Source organism: Macaca mulatta, chromosome 2, assembly GCF_049350105.2.
Source record: "Macaca mulatta isolate MMU2019108-1 chromosome 2, T2T-MMU8v2.0, whole genome shotgun sequence".
Lineage (NCBI taxonomy): Eukaryota > Metazoa > Chordata > Mammalia > Primates > Cercopithecidae > Macaca > Macaca mulatta.
Genome location: NC_133407.1, coordinates 11,557,941 through 11,575,008, shown reverse-complemented (window position 1 = coordinate 11,575,008; position 17,068 = coordinate 11,557,941). Strand labels below are relative to the sequence as shown.

General features: G+C 45.1%; 1 protein-coding gene across 1 annotated transcript in view; it reads left to right on the top strand.

Annotated features, from left to right (window-relative positions):
- ST6GAL1 (ST6 beta-galactoside alpha-2,6-sialyltransferase 1) overlaps nucleotides 1-16,652 on the top strand; it is a gene marked incomplete at its 5' end in the record, with an annotated part of 108,610 nt that extends 91,958 nt beyond the window's left edge. Inside the window, 3 exon segments of the mRNA NM_001258080.1 lie at nucleotides 12,528-12,626; nucleotides 13,833-14,007; nucleotides 15,231-16,652. Coding sequence (NP_001245009.1) covers nucleotides 12,528-12,626; nucleotides 13,833-14,007; nucleotides 15,231-15,472 — 516 coding nt within the window. The 3' untranslated portion in view covers nucleotides 15,473-16,652.
- Nucleotides 16,653-17,068: the final 416 nt, after the last annotated feature.

Sequence of the window (17,068 nt, the reverse complement as noted above, 5' to 3'; positions counted from 1 at the left end):
ATGAAATTCTGGGTTGAAAATTCTTTTCTTTAAGAATGTTGAATCTTGGCCCCCACTCTCTTCTGGCTTGTAGTTTCTGCCAAGATATCCACTGTTAATCTGATGGGCTTCCCTTTGTGGGTAACCCTACCTTTCTCTCTGGCTGCCCTTAATATTTTTTTCCTTCATTTCAACCTTGGTGAATCTGACAATTATGTGTCTTGGGGTTGCTCTTCTTGAGGAGTATCTTTGTGGTATTCTCTGTATTTACTGAATTTGAATGTCAGCCTGCCTTGCTAGGTTAGGGAAGTTCTCCTGGATAATATCCTGAAGAGTGTTTTCCAACTTGGTTCCATTCTGCCCATCACTTTCAGGTACACCAGTGAAATGTAGATTTGGTCTTTTCACATAGTCCCATATTTCTTGGAGGCTTTGTTTGTTTCTTTTTACTCTTTTTTTCTCTAAACTTCTCTTTCCATTTTATTTCATTGATCTGATCTTCAATCACTGATACCCTTTCTTCCACTTGATCGCATTGGCTATGGAAGCTTGTGCATGCATTGCATAGTTCTTATGCCATGGTTTTCAGTTCCATCAGGTCGTTTAAGGTCTTCTCTACACTGTTTATTCTAGTTAGCCAGTTGTCTAATCTTTTTTCCAGGTATTTAGCTTCCTTGCAATGGGTTTGAACATCCTCGTTTAACTCGGAGAAGTTTGTTATTACCGACCTTCTGAAGCCTACTTCTGTCAGCTTGTCAAAGTCATTCTCCGTCCAGCTTTGTTCTGTTGCTGGCGAGGAGCTGCGAACCTTTGGAGGAGAAGAGGCACTCTGGTTTTTAGAATTTTCAGCTTTTCTGCTCTGGTTTCTCCCCATCTTTGTGGTTTTATCTACCTTTAGTCTTTGATGTTGGTAACCTACAGATGGGGTTTTGGTGTGGATGTCCTTTCTGTTGATGTTGATGCTATTCCTTTCTGTTTGTTAGTTTTCCTTCTAACAGTCAGGTCCCTTAGCTGCAGGTCTGTTGGAGTTTGCTGGAGGTCCACTCCAGACCTCTTTGCCTGGGTATCACCAGCAGAGGCTGTAGAACAGCAAATATTGCTGCCTGATTCTTCCTCTGGAAGCTTCATCCCAGAGGGGCAACCGCCTGTATGAGTTGTCAGTTGGCCCCTACTGGGAGGTGCCTCCCAGTTAGGCTACACGGGGGTCAGGGAACCACTTGAAAAGGCAGTCTGTCCATTCTCCGAGCTCAAACACTGTGCTGGGAGAACCACTGCTCTCCTCAGAGTGGTCAGCCAGGGATTTTTTTTTTTTTTTTTTTTTTGAGATGGAGTCTTGCTTTGTCGCCCAGGCTGCAGTGCAGTGGCTGGATCTCAGCTCACTGCAAGCTCTGCCTCCCCAGGTTCACACCATTCTCCTGCCTCAGCCTCCTGAGTAGCTGGGACTACAGGCACCCGCCACCTCGCCCGGCTAGTTTTTTGTATTTTTTAGTAGAGACGGGGTTTCACCGGGTTAGCCAGGATGGTCTCGATCTCCTCACCTCGTGATCCACCTGTCTCGGCCTCCCAAAGTGCTGGGATTTCAGCCAGGGATTTTTAAGTCTGCAGAAGTTTCTGCTGCTTTTTATTCAACTACACCCTGCCCCCAGAGGTGGAGTCTGCAGAGGCAATAGGCCTGGCTGAACTGCCTTGAGTTCTGCCCAGTTTGAGCTTCTCTGGCTGCTTTGTTTACCTCTTCAAGCCTCAGCAATGGCGGATGCCCCTCCCCCTGCTAGGCTACTGCCTCGCAGGTCCATCTTAGACCGCTGCGCCAGCAGTGAGCAAGGTTCCATGGCCATGGGACTTGCCAAGCCAGACACAGGATATAATCTCCTGTGTGCCATTTTTTAAGACAGTTGGAAAAGCGCAGTATTTGGGCTGGAGTGTCCCATTTTTTTCAGGTTCCATCTGTCACGGCTTCCCTTGGCTAGAAAAAGGAAATCCCCTGACCCCTTGCACTTCCTGGGTGAGGCGATGCCCCACCCTGCTTTGGCTCACCCTCCACGGGTTGCACCCACTGTCCAACCAGTCCCAGTGATATGAACCAGGTACCTCAGTTGGAAAAGCAGAAATCACCTGTCTTCTTTGTCGATCACGCTGGGAGCTGCAGACTAGGAGCTGTTTCTGTTTGGCCATCATAAGAATATTTTTATAATGGGATAGAAATTGAGGAACTTAACTTCTTTGTAAGTGGTCACCATCTTGTTTTTTTGTTCTTCCTCTAATACCTTTTTTTTTTTTTTTTTAAGAGAATCACTTTCTATCACCGTCACATCTTCCAGTCGCTTCTAGGTGCTTCCAATGCCTGTTTGTTGTTCAAATATATATTTTGGCTTTTGGTATTACTTTTATTACTATTATTGTTATTATTATTATTATTTTTTGAGATGGAGTTTCGCTCTGTCACCCAAGCTGGAGTGCAGTGGTGTGATCTTGGTTTACTGTAACCTCCGTTTCCTCGGTTCAAGTAATCCTCTTGCCTCAGCCTCCTGAGTAGCTGGGATTACAGGCATGCGCCACCATACCCGGCTAATTTTTTAATCTTTAGTCGAGATGCAGTTTCACCATGTTGGTCCAACTGGTCTTGAACTCCTGACCTCAGGTAACCACCCACCTTGGCCTCCCGAAGTACTAGTATTACAGGCATGAGCCATCATGCCCGGCCTACTTTTATTAGTACTAGAAGAGATAGGATTGAAAGGAATGGATTGGCTAGCAATAAACTCTCTGGGGCAAATGACAGCTGAACTAAACTTTGAAAGATGGGAAAGACTTGGGAAAATAGCAATAGACAGGCACTCCAGAAAGTGGAATTGGCAAGACAGAGGAGAACAGGAAATGAGGGAGACGTTACACCACTCCAAGAGTAGCATAATGGTCACTCCCCTATTAGTGATCAGGCTGGAGTGCAGTGGCATGATCATAGAAAATGAGGGAGACATTCTGATACCCCTGGCTAAGTTGGAGGTGGAGGTGTGGAAGAATTGGCTGGCATTGCCCTGTAGAGAGAGATGAGGCTGGACCTTCATGGCTGCTTGTGCTCTGGCAAGTCTGGAAATTCAGACAGAGGGTTAGGACCAGCTTTGCCCCTTTCCCTTCTCATGCTTAGTCAGAAACCCTGGAGCTGGAGAGCACTTTAGGGAGCACTAAAACCTCATCTCTACTTCTATATAAGATGCTACCTAAATATCCAGGAGAGATGTTCATTTACTCTTAATTAATTCATTCATTCAACAAATACGTTCAGTATTGAGTAGAGTGTGGCAGTCAGTACATAAACTCTATAGTTAGCCTGCTTGGGGTTGAAATCCAGCTCTGTCTCTTACTAGCTGAAGGATCATCAAGTTACTTCTCTCTAAAAAAGGGAGAACAATTCCCTTACAGGGTTGTTGTGAGGTACAAATAAGAAAAATCTGTGCAAAGCACTTAGAACAATACCTGGCACATGTTTCAATAAACGTTAACTGCACTTACTATTGATATTTGCAGACACTGGTAGTGGAGGATACAATTGTGAGCAAAACAGACTCAGCCTCTGTTCTTATGATGCAATCAAATAGTTTTACAAATAAATAAAGTTGCAAAAGAGAACTAGAGAAGAGAGTGGTCAAGGTACTAGGAGAGCCCTGAAAGGGGAGATACGAGCTATTCAAAGTGATCAGAATCCCCAGGTGGATGGTACTTGACTGTGTAGAAGGAATGTGTGGATGTTGAAAAGGGTGGGATAACAGCTTTTCAGGAAGAGGCAACAGCATGGGTACAGTTTTGTGTGGCAGGAAATGGGGGACTAGAAGGACTCAGGAAGAGGTGAGTATATGTGGGGCTATGTGGTGAGAGACAAAGCTAAAAGCAAGAAGGAGTCAAGCCATGGTGCTGCACTGAGGCATCTTCTTTTTTCAGCTGAGGGTGGGGGGGCTGGCCTGTCGCCCAGGCTGGAGTGCAGTGGCGCGATCTCGGCTCACTGCAACCTCCACCTCCTGGGTTCAAGCGATTCTCCTGCCTCAGCCTCCTCAGTAGCTGGGATTACAGGTGCCCACAACCATGCCGGACTAATTTTTTTATTTTTAGTAGAGACAAGGTTTCACCATGTTGGCCAGGCTGGTCTCAAACTCCTGACCTCAGGTGATCCATCCGCGTCAGCCTCCCAGAGTGCTGGGATTACAGGTGTGAGTTACCACACCCGGCAGGGTGAGGCACCTTCTTTATGGCGTGATTGGATTTGCATTTTGTAACCATCACTTGCTTCCATCTGATCAGAGGGGCTGCAGTAGGTGAAGATACATAGTTAGGAAGGTCTTGCAGTGGTCTGGCTTAGATATGCTGATAGCTTGCACAAGAGTAGGGGTGAAGGTGAATGTGAGAAAAGAATGTATTTAAGGGCTACTTGGGATTTGCAGTCAACAGGTTTTAATGTCGTGTTTGATGTGAGAAGTAAAGGGAGAGGGGCCAAAGGTGCAGCTCGGTTTCTTTCTTGTGTAACTTGGCAGCTAGAAGTCACTGAAATTAGAAGTCAGCCCCTTATCCATGGTTTCACTCTCTGCAGTTTCATTTATTTGTGGTCAGCTGCAGTCTTAAAATATTAAATGAAAAATTCAAGCAATAAGCAATTCAGAAGTTTTAAATGACGACACATTGTTCTGAGTAGTGGGATGAAATCTTACACGTCTTACTTTGTCCCTTCTTCATCACAGGAAGAAGGATGAGTACAGTACAATAAAATACTGAATAAATAAACCAATTCAATAGAGTAGCAGGATCCAAAATTAACACACAAAAATATTCATTTTTTCTATTATATGCAATAACAATGAATGATCTAAAAAGGAAATTTAAAAACAATTCCATTTACAATAGAATGGCATAAAAAAGCATAAAATATTTAACCAAGGAGGTGAAAGACTTGTACAATGAAAACTACAAAATATTTCTGAAAGAAATTAAAGAAGACACAAAAACCTGGAAGACATCCCATGTTCACAGATTGAAAAAAGTATTGTTAAGATGTCAGTGATACCGAATATGATCTGCAGATTTAAGGCAATCACTATGAAAATCCAAAAGATATTTCTTTTTTTGCAGAAACAGAAAAAGCCATTCTAAAATTTATATGAAACCTCAAGGGACCCCAATTAACCAAACAATCCTGAAAAATAAGAATAAAGCTGGAGTTCTCTCACTTCTTGATTTCAAAAAATACATATGTTACAATAATCGAAGCAGCGAGGTACAAAGACAAACATATAAACCATTGGAATAGAATAGAAAGTCCAGAAATAAACTCTCGTATATACACGTAAATGATTTTTGACGAGTGTGTCAGGATCGTTCAATGAGGAAAAGACAGTCTCTTTAAGAAACGCTACTGGGAAAACTGGCTATCCACATGCAAAAGAATAAAGTTGGACCCTTACCTAACACTAAAAATAAAAATTAACTCAAAATAGATCTGTGACCTAAAACCTAAATGTAGACCAAAAACTATAAAACTCTTAGATGACAACATAGGGCAAAAACTTGATGACATCAGATTTGGCAATGATTTCGTCATTATGACACCAAAGGCATACATACGTAACAAAGGAAAAAATATACAAGTTGGACTTTATGAAAATTAAAAATAATTATAAGTCAAAAGGTCCTCTCAACAGAGTAAAAAGACAGCACACATAATAGGAGAAAATATTTGCAAGTCGTCTATCTGATGAGGGATTAATGTACAGAATATATAGAACACTCATCAAACAACGATAAAAAAGAAATCAAAGTACCCAATTTAAAAATGGGCAAACGACTTGAATGGACATTTCTCCAAGATATGCAAATGGTTAGTAAGCACATGAAAAGAGACTCAACTCTTTTTTGTTAGGGAAATGCAACCCAAGAATACCACACAGTACCACCTCACACCCATGAGGATGGCTTCTATGATCAGAAATTGGAATCTGTGAGCACTGTTGATGGGAATGGAAAATGATTAGCCACTATGGAAAACAGTATGGCAGTGCCTCAAAAACTTAAACGTGGAATTACCATGTACTCTAATAATTCTATTTATTGGCATATACTTACAGAAATTGAAAGAAGGGTCTTGAAGCGATATTCGTACCCCCATATTCATACTACTGTTGTTCACAATAGCTGAAATGCAGAAGCAGCCCAAGTGTCTATTGATGGCGAATGGATACGCAAAAGCTGGTTTATACACATAATAAAATATTATTCTTAAAAAGGAAGGAAATACTGAGATTGGCTACAACATGGATGAACCTTGAAGACATTATGCCAAGTGAAATAAGCCAGTCACACACACACACACACACACACACACAAAATACTACATGAATGGTGGTTGCCAGGGAATGTGAGGTGGGAGGGGGAATGGGGAGTTACTGTTTAATGAGTATAGAGTTTCAGTTTTGCAAGATTGAAAAAGTTTTCGAGATGGTTTGTGGTGATAGTTGCACAACAATATAAATGTACTTAATATCACTGAACTGTACACTTAAAAATGGTTCAGATAGTCATGTGTATTTTAATACAATGTTTTAAATTGGAAAAAATGTCAGTAAGGGAGACAGTCACAGAAGGACAAACACTGTATGATTCCACTTTATATGAAACACCTGGAGTAGAGACAGAAAGTAGAATGATGTTTGCCAAGGGCTAGGAGGAGAAAGGAATGCGGAATTGTTGTTTAATGAATACTATGATTCATTTTGGGAAGCTGAAAAAGTTCTGGAGATGGTGGTGATAGTTACACAACAATATGAATGTACTAAGCTGAATATTTAAAATTGCTAAAATGGTCAATTTTATGTTATGTATATTTTATAAGCTGTTTTTAAATCAACAGGGAGAAGCCAGTTGATAGAGGGAGAAAGTGAATATACTAAAAAGAGGAGAAAATGATTAGTTACCCAGAACATGGTGGTGGTGGAGCCAAAGCGTAGTGGAGGATGACCCCCGGCAGGAGGGAGTCAGAGGGAAGAAGGTGGGAGTGGTGTAGCTGGAGGCAGTCGGTATTACAAGGATGAGAGGGCGTCTATTTTCTCTGCAAAGTGGGATGCAAGGCCAAGTCAGAAGGAGGCTGAGCCGGGAAGAGGTTTTAGTAGAGAAGGTTTGAGCAAAGAGATTGATAATTGTCATTGGGGTGAGTGGGACAGTTAGTAAACCTGATGGAGTGGGATTTCCAGGTTATGCTGGGCTACTTTGAGTTTGAAGAGAATGAATTTAGAGAGAAACCAATCTCTGTTTGATGCATGGATGGCAGGATCTGGAGGTGAGCAGGCAGCAGCAAAGAAGAGAGGGGAGAGTGGAGGAGCCCTCCCTGAGCGTTCTCTTGGACGGTGGAGGCCGCCTACTCTCTGAACACCTCTTCGTGATGTTTCAGTCTTCCTCACTGTGAAGAATGAAACCCCAGTCCTGCAAAGATTCTGAAACTGTATTTAAGGCCAAAGTAAGGTTGCCTGGGAATTAAGAGTACTGGAGTCAGACAGACTGTGATCAGATCCCTCTCCCAGCACTTCCTATGTGAGTGACTTGAGCAAGTTGCTTTACTTTACCTTTCTGAGCCTCAGTTCCCTTACTCGTAAGATAGAAATATGAATAGTTACTATCCAGGGTTTTTTTTTTTTAGGATCAAAGGAGTTACTATGTGTGGAGCATGTCACCCGGAGGCTGGTCTGCAGCAAGTGCTTTGTAAATAGTAGCGATGGGCACGACTGAAACTTCAAGGTCTGCCTCTGCCTGTTTGCGAATGACTCCACCTTCCCAAATCCCAACAGGGAAGGTGAGTCAATTTGAGACCACTTGAGAGGCATCTAGCAGAAGGGAGGCAAGACTTCTGTTGAAGGATAATTTTTAGGGAAAAAAGGGTAAGATGATGACTCTCATACAGATATAAAAATGAATTCATCATGAAGATTCTATTTTACTTGTATGATGGAACCAGGTAGATATTACAACTGGTTCAGAGGAAAAGTCAAAGCAACACAAATTTGGAGTAAAGGAGTGAAACTAGTTTTTGTGTGAGCTAAGGCAGGGGGAGGGGAGGAGTCAGTTGAAGCTCTCCTGGGCAGCATCCTGCCCAGTAGGCGCATGGATTAGTTGCCTGCGGTTCACAAAGGGTTGTGAAATAGCTCCCGTGGAATCAGAATCTGATAGGGAGGAAGAAAATGGCTTTCTACCGAAGCAGATTTGTTTTTCCCCTTATACTTATATAGCTCTCTGTGCACCATTGTGCCAGGGCTGAGAGGAAAGTAGCCCACTTCCTGGGATACACTATCCACCCTCAAGGGAGCCTTTCCTGCTTCTTCTTAGGCAAATCAGCTCTCTTTTCTCACCTCCTGTAAGCAACACTAAGTATCTGGCTGTTCCTTTCGTACTCACGTCCTGGCCGCTCCATGACGGCACTTGTTGTGGTACTGAACTGTGATGGACACTTTCTATCATTGCCCTTTCTTACCTTCATATCCTAAAAAGCCGGTGGTCTGTCTTCTCTGTCTTTTGTCCTGGTCAGTTATCCTAACTATTTCGTGTCCGTTTCTGTGGATTAGCAAACGGGGTCCCCACCCCCACTGCACAAGGAGAACATCTGGCACCCAGAAGTCACTGAGAGAATAGCTGTTGCTTTGGTAAAATTCTGCCTCTGAGTGGCTTGGTTCTCTTCCCAGACGGGGAGGTCCTCCTGACAGCAGCTCTCTTCTCTTTTTTTTTTTTTTGACAGTTTTGTTCTTGCGCTCAGGCTCGAGTGCGGTGGCACAATCTCAGCTTTCTGCTCTGCCTCCTGGGTTCAAGTGATTCTCCTGCCTTGGTCTCCCAAGTAACTGGGATTAGAGGCACACACCCCCATGCGCAGCTAATTTTTGTATTTTTAGTAGAGACAGAGTTTCGCCATATTGGCCAGTCTGGTCTCGAACTCGTGACCTCAGGTGATCCACCTGCCTCAGCCTCCCAAAGTGCTGGGATTACAGACGTGAGCCACCTACACCCGGCTTCAGCAGCTCCCTTCTAAAGGCATCTGGACCCACATTTGTTCAGCTCCCATCCCTTTGGCCGTGATGAAGGCATGCAAAACAAAAAAGGCACTTTTCTTATTGAGAAGGTGGCTTTTTATAGAGAATGGTGTCATACTGTTAGGTTTCAGGCCAGCAGACCTAGTCAGGCATGTGATGCTTCTGTGCCAGGTGTGGCTATGAGAGTCAACAGGAAAAATGATATATGTAAATGGGTGGGTCTTTAAATAAATGCAGTTTTGACTGTAAGTGTAAGAAGGTTTCTGTGAGACTCAACTCAGTACCTCCTGTACCCAGTGAGCCCGACAGAGAAGACAATGTGACAAGAAGACCCAGTGGCTTCCTTGGAAGCTTTTGTGCTAGCTGGAGAGAGACCTACTTCCTATATGCCTAGCGACAGTCCATGCTGACTGGGCTGCAACCAGGACATTTCCAGATTACTCAGCGGGGCTTATCTTGAAATAATAGTTGATGCCATTTGTTAGATATATTATATATACCATCTAAGGGTCTTACAAACCTTATCTCATTTGATCTTCGTAGCAAACCCTGTGAGGTATGACCCAACCACCAGTTTCCCTCAGAACTCAGACTCCCAGAGTTTGAGTGAGTTGCTCAGAGGAGCCCAGAAAGTCAGTGACAGAGGTGGGATTTGGATCTAGGTGTTTGCCACCAGCACTTTTTTAAATCACCAAACCTTTCTGGAAGCTCCAACTTTTCTCCCCAAGATACTGAAAGACAGGTATCTGGATGGGTTGGCGGGGCAGGTGGGAGGCGGCTGGGATTTCCATCAACAACAGGTCTAAAACCAGCGACGGTGAGCTGAGCGATTCTGATGGAACCCCTGCCATACAGTCTATTAATATAATAATTGGAACTAAAATTTAAACATGATGGCAATTATGAGTTCTGGGACCTCTTGATTTGGGCCAGCACTCTCAAACGCTATTTCTCCGAATCAGAGAAAGGAGGCCTTCAGGCTGTGCCTTCACATGGCTTTTCCTCTGTGCGTGGTGGAAAGAGAGAGCTCTGCGGGTCTCTACTTGTTGTAAGGACACTGGCCCCATGGAATTAGGGCCCCACCCCATGACACATTTAATCCTAATTACCTCCCTCACAGTCCTATTTCCAAACAGGGTACTAGTAACATTGGGGATTAGGGCTTCAACATGTGAATTCTGGGGGCACACAATTCAGTCCATAACAGAGGGAAAACAGATCTGAGAAGAAAAAAGTCCAAAATATGCACAGTGGTAATATCTGAAGATGTGTGTGTGTGTTTGTTTCTATTCTTGGGTTTTCTAACTGTCCCCAGTGAGCGTTTGTCACTTTCTAACTGAGAGGGTGACTTTAAACAGTGTCTTCAGCGGCAGCACTCCATGCCCTGGTGTAGCCTTTTCCTGGCAGATGTTCCCCAGGGCTCTGCCCTTCTGCCAATGACTTATTCTCAGCATGAACTCCCCCCTGCCCCCTAAGAGGATCTCCAAACCCAGGTCACACTCCCCCTGCAGGTAATTACAGGCATTTGAGAACAGCTTTATTCTTCCAAGAATAGCTGGTCCCCTCAGCAGGGCCTTACAAAGGGGTTATGTCTAAATAAGGCACCTGAGGCCAGGAGATGTGAAATGGTCCATCTGATACCATGGAGTGAGTTAGACACAGAGCAGGACTGGAACCCATGCTTCCAATTCCCCATCCAGTTTTAAGGCAATCTCTTTTCTTCTTTTCTTTTTTTTTTTTTTTTTTTCTTTGAGACAGAGTCTGACTCTGTCACCCAGGCTGCAGTGCACCTTAGACAACTATCCTTGTCCACCTTTCCTGCTACCCTGTGACCTCCTGGAGGGCAGGGACTGTGTCTTTCCTTTGGCTCCTTAGCACCCAGTATAGCTGCACAACCTCCCGCCAAGGTGGACCCACCACCAGTATTTCTTGTCCCAAAGATATATTGAGGAAATGAGAGTATATTCTTCAGGCTTCCGGGAACTTCCTTACGTCTGTAGGACGGTATGGGGATGGGGATAGCTCAGTGACGGTAGAGGCTTGCGACAGATTGCTATTCTGTGGGTTGCACACGGGCCATCTCCCTTGCCATAGTTTTTTCCAGATACTGCAGTGACATTAATTAGGTCTCAGCCTTGGTGATGTAGACCAAGATGGAGAGGGATTATTGTCGTGATTCTTGCTTTCATTTCAGTTAATTCTTGATTTGATTTCTGCCATTTATTCCTCTCAGTTTTTACCTGGGTAACATCATCTCCCACCTGCTTTTCAAGGTGAATGTTGACAGCTGATTTCATATATTAGTTCTGGCTTTCTTAAGAGGGACACGGCTCCCTTCATTCTTAAGCCTTTGGGGCTAATTTTCTTTCTCATTCACTCATGGTCTCCATTTGATCCACAACACAGCTCCCGTTTGAGAGAGCAGAGCAAACGTGTTATTCCCATTTCACAGATAAGAAAATAAGGGCCTAGTACTATTACTCTGTTTGCTCAAGATCATAGGAAAGTTAGTGGCACAGCCAAGAGTTGTTCCTGGATCTTTTTGTATCCGAGACCAGTATCTTTTGCCATACTTTTCTTTATTTTGATAAGTAATTAACATTTACATGTATAATTTCCCCCCAGAATTTGGATTCTTTCTTAGGATAGATTCCCAAACATGGAATTATTGAGTCAAAGAGTATAAATATGCTTTTTTTAAAAAACAAAAAACAACAAAAAAACCACTCTTAGTACATTTTGCAGAATTATTCAAGCTAGGTTGTCACACTCATGTTTAAGCCAGGCAGGTGTGACTACCCATATGCAGGCCAGCCCAGGAGCCAGTGTGGTGGGGAAGGGCCATAGCCAGCCATTGCTGGATCCCTCAGCCAGCAGAGGCACACATGAGCTTCTCACCGGCCTGGTGAGAGTCTCCTGTTGGGAGGTGCGCATTTTTGCACGCACTCTGGCCTCTCCACACAAACTGAATATTTCATCTGGTGCTCAGCCACAAGCACAGCCATCTGCTCCAGTGCTGCAGAAACTATTGGCTGTGTTGGACTTTGTGAGAGATCCTGTGTCAGTCTCCACCACGATGTATATGTAGTGTGCTGGACTTTCTAGGTGACTGAAAGGATTCCAGAGATAATTTTGATTATATGAGTCCCTGACTTCAGACTCTACTCTTGTGGCTCCCACACAAGGTGTGACTCCAGGAGGCTGGGATGCCATGCTGTTTTCACTGTACCCTTGTCCCCGTAATCTCAAAGCCTGAGTGGATGGAACCCTTTCTATTCTATGGCTAGTGGCTTGTGATAAATGTCCTTTCAGGTCAACGCTGTGCAGGCTGGCATCTTTACCTTTCTTTCACTGAAGTTAAGTGCCACACCAGAACTTAGAAGCCTCACAGGCGACTCTGGGGTCTCAGGCTGTACCTTGTGCTGTGTCAGCTATTACTTCATGTCAAACAGTTGCATATGAATGTTCAAGTGACAGCTCATCTCTTTCCTCCTGCAGTTGGTTACCACAGAGAAGCGCTTCCTCAAAGACAGTTTGTACAATGAAGGAATCCTAATCGTATGGGACCCATCTGTATACCATTCAGATATCCCAAAGGTAAGTGGGTGTCCATGGGAAATAGGGGTTGAGCTTCCTGTCTGTCTACAGATTTTCCTGATTTCTTAGGTTTTTAAAGTCATGGCTGACATTGGCTATCCCTAAAGGCTGGGTATTTGAGTTTTAGGATACCCCATTTCATCTGGACTAGCAGATTCAGAAGTATTCCTGTCCTATGCCAGCTACTCTCCTTGCCCTGCCAGGCACTGCCAGGTATTGTCTCCCAGTTATAGTATTTACTGGGATAGTGGCTGGAGCTCCCAACATCCGGGGTAGGTTGTTCATTAATGCAGTTACTCCTAATGAGCATCAGCAGAACTCGAGAGTAGTTGCCATTACTCCTGTAAATAATATTAGCATGCTTATTTCACACTTCCAGTATCCAGAATTCTTCCCGTTTCACTCTCATAACAATTTAAGGAGATCGATGGAAGTGTGGTTGTTCCCATTTTACAGACGGGGAATTGGAGTGTGGAGAATGAAAGTCCCCGTCCCAGGGCTTGATTTACTAAGCAGAAGGCGCAGATCTGCAACAGCAGCTCTTTCCCGGGAAGGAGACCTGAGTGGAGGCCTGCTGGATTCTAACCTCTCTGGAGTAGTTCTCTCACTGTTCATGCATGTCAGTTGACCTCTCTCTGATACAGGCTGCTGTGGCCTCAGGACCATGACTCCTGAGAAGGGCAGAGAGCACTCATCTTGGGACACTTAAGTTGGCTCTACCAATGCCTGACAGGCTCTGGCGACCCCTGGCACCCTCACTGTCTGACTTTCAACAGTTTTGCACTGATCTCACTTAGAACTCAAATATGCCTAGGTCGGGACAAGGACTCTGAACCCATAGATGTGGCAACTTATGCTCTAGTTTTCTCCCCTTTAAAAATGAGAGATGGGGCCAGATGGTAGCTGGGGCTCTTCTCAGCTCTGATAGTGTTCCTAGACTCTGATCCTGAAGCCTGAGGCTGATCCTGGGTCGCCAAGGTCAACTCTCCCCAAAAGCACAGGCGACAGGCCAGGCCCCACCCTGCTATCCAGTGAAACCTGTGACCGGAAGAGAAGCCTGTAGTCCGCTGCAAGAAAAGGGCTGTGCCTCAGGAGCAACCTTGTTGGTCCTTTCCCCTCCCCATGGCCACTGATGAGGATGACTCCTGGGGGGAGCAGCTCACTGGCCCATTTCTCCCTTGAAAGGACCACTTCTTTCTTTTTCAGTGGTACCAGAATCCGGATTATAATTTCTTTAATAACTACAAGAGTTATCGTAAGCTGCACCCCGATCAGCCCTTTTACATCCTCAAGCCCCAGATGCCTTGGGAGCTGTGGGACATTCTTCAAGAAATCTCCCCAGAAGAGATTCAGCCAAACCCCCCATCCTCTGGGATGCTTGGTGAGTTCATGTCGGGGAAAAGACCTTGCGTGTTTGTTTCTAGAAGAGATGAGCTTTTTGTCTGAGGTCTCATTCATTCATTCGTTCGTTCGTTTGTCCACTAAACAATTGCTAGAATTTTGCTCTGCTTGTACACCGTGCCAAGTTCTATCTAAAATACAGAGGTGAATAAGATAGAATTCTTTTTCCCGAGGGTATCTATTGGGGAGGTCAATCAGATGTCTGAGGCAATATTCAATTTGTGCCAGAAGGGAGAGACAACCTGGGGTCATAGGAGAGAGGACACCTTCTAGCTGGACAGTCACATATAGCCTCATGGAGGAAGTAGCGTTTGGTAGGCTTTGGAGAGGGGAGAATATGGCAGAGGAAGATGGAGGGAAGGGAAGCCACGAACAGGGAGGGAGGCGGGAAAATGAGGAGCGGGGCTGTACCTCAGATGAGGGGAGCAAGGCACTTTTCTCAGGTGTACAATTTAAGGGGGTACCCCTTAAAAACTCAGTCATCAAGATAAATAATATTGTAAGACAGTATCTTCAGAAAACACAATGTAAAAATTCTGATGAATGAAACAGCAAATATTTAAATAAAGATAGGATCAGTGGCCGTGCTGTGCAGAGTTTATTGGAACAATGCTGGTCACGGGCCCTCTCCTTGGATTTTCTCCACACCTCATCATACAGGCTGTGGAGTGCTCCTGTTCCAGCTGTCCCTTTGCCCAGCTAAGGGAAGAAAAGTCTTCCCTCCCCGACACTGTTTCATGTAAGTGCTGTAAGGAAAAATCTGCTCCCAAACTGCACCATCCAAGAGGTTCCGCAGGATGTCACAGTGCTAGAAAGTGCTAGCTACACATGATGGCACTGTCTCCTCAATCAGCTCAGTAATCTTGTCCTGTTTCTTCAAATAAATTACTCCATGGATATATTCATTGGCTGATTGATGGAGTCATTTAATCTACTAGCATTTAGGGAGCATCTGTTATTCACCAGGCCCTGGCCTAGGTGCTGGGGATTCAAAGGTGTATCACGCTCATACAGCCCTGCATCCTAAGGAACACTGCTGGGCTTGGCTTGCTGAAACTTGGATTGGGAATCACAGTCATAAATAGAAACTCCAGAGGGAAAGCTCTCCAAATTTGGGGTCAGGAGCTGCTGGACCCACTGGGCAGAGCTCTGGGGTGCTGAGGTGGGTTGTCAGGCATGACTCACCTCTGCTCCCCTCTGCAGGTATCATCATCATGATGACCCTGTGTGACCAGGTGGATATTTATGAGTTCCTCCCATCCAAGCGCAAGACCGACGTGTGCTACTACTACCAGAAGTTCTTCGATAGTGCCTGCACGATGGGCGCCTACCACCCACTGCTCTATGAGAAGAATTTGGTGAAGCATCTCAACCAGGGCACAGATGAGGACATCTACCTGCTTGGAAAAGCCACACTGCCTGGCTTCCGGACCATTCACTGCTAAGCACAGGCTCTTCACTCTTCTCCATCAGGCATTAAATGGATGGTCTCTTGGCCACCCCAGCCTGGGAAGAACATTTTCCTGAGCAATTCCAGCCTGTTCCTTTTCCTCTAGGGGCCTCTGTCAGCAAGAGCACTGGGGCTTCAGGAGCCTGTGGTCAAGAAATCAGGTCCAGCCTTCTCTGTAGCCAGGCAGTTTATGAGCCCAGAGCTTCCCGCCACACACATGCACACATGTCTAGCATTCTTTCCAGACAGCAACCTCCCCACCTTCCACCGTGGTAGATGCAAGATCTGCCTCCCCCATCAGGGCTGCCAAAGCTGGGCTTTGTTTTTCCCAACAGAATGATGCCATTCTCACAAACCAAAGCTCTATATTGCTTGAAGTCTGCATCTAAATATTGATTTCATGTTTTAAAGAAATTCTCCCAAATTACAATTGTGCCCAATGGAGGGTGGCTCTGGGGGGCAAGTACGTGGTACAGGGGATTGGAAACATGCTCCACGCATCCAGAAAAAAAGTTGCTTCTGAGGTCCATGCCCCTGGAACATGTTCCTATCACTCTGGCTGGTTAGGCTGGCCCTTAGACTGGGTGCTTGTGAGCAAAGGGGCCTTGGTTAGCCCACTTTCCCTCTCCATGTGGAGACGGAAGGTAGAGAAGGGTACAGTGTCTGTCCTCGAGTTGCTACAGTTCAGTGAGAGAGGCAGACATGTGAACAGGCAGATAGGATTCAGTGTGCTCAGTGCACTGGGGATCTGTAGAGAGATGGGCTTGCTCTCTGTGCACCCAGGAGGGCCACGCACTTAAACTGTGTGTGTGGATCAGAGAAGGCTTTAGAGCACGGCGGGCACTCAGATGAGTCTTAGAGGAAGAGAAGAAACATGACAAGCAGATTACATCTGAGCCATTTGAGTTGCATTTTTCTTTCTTCCCATATTTACTTTCTAAGATCTACCTGAACTTAGAGACCCAAGATATTTTTTTAGGAAACCTCCTACCCATGTCTGAGGTAGCAAGTGCAGCCTCATGACACATACGAGGCATTGCAGATCCCCGAAACCTGATTTCTCCAGGCTCTGCCTGGCCTGACCCTGTCCTGTCAGCTGGGTTTGCATACCACAGTCCCATTCTTCCTTTTCAATACCTACCCCCAAATCTCCTCCTAACCACCATCTGTTTTTTTGGGTTTTTTTTTTTTTTTTCCTTTTCAAGTCATCTTCCCCTCCCAAATTACTTTTAAGCCTTTTTTGCTTTAAAAGCATCCTGACCCCAATTTCTTTGAGCGCACGGGCATTTTGCTGAAGGTCTCTCAAGGAGTAGTGGTGTGGCTCTCTGGACTTACGTCACTCTCAGAGGTCAGAACCTTGGAGAGCAGAACTGATTCTCACCAGGTGTGAGAGGTGTGCTAGCAGATTGCAATGCCCTGCGCCTCTTCCTTGCAAGTGAGCAACATCAGGCTCTCTGAGCAGAGGCTGGCCCACTGTGGTTTGCAAACACGCTCTCCAGATGGTTTTACCAAGTCCCCTCTCCCTGATAGGGAATCCTGCTGGACCAGCGCAGCCCTGGTGTGGAGAGGTTAAAAGACTTGCACAAGATCA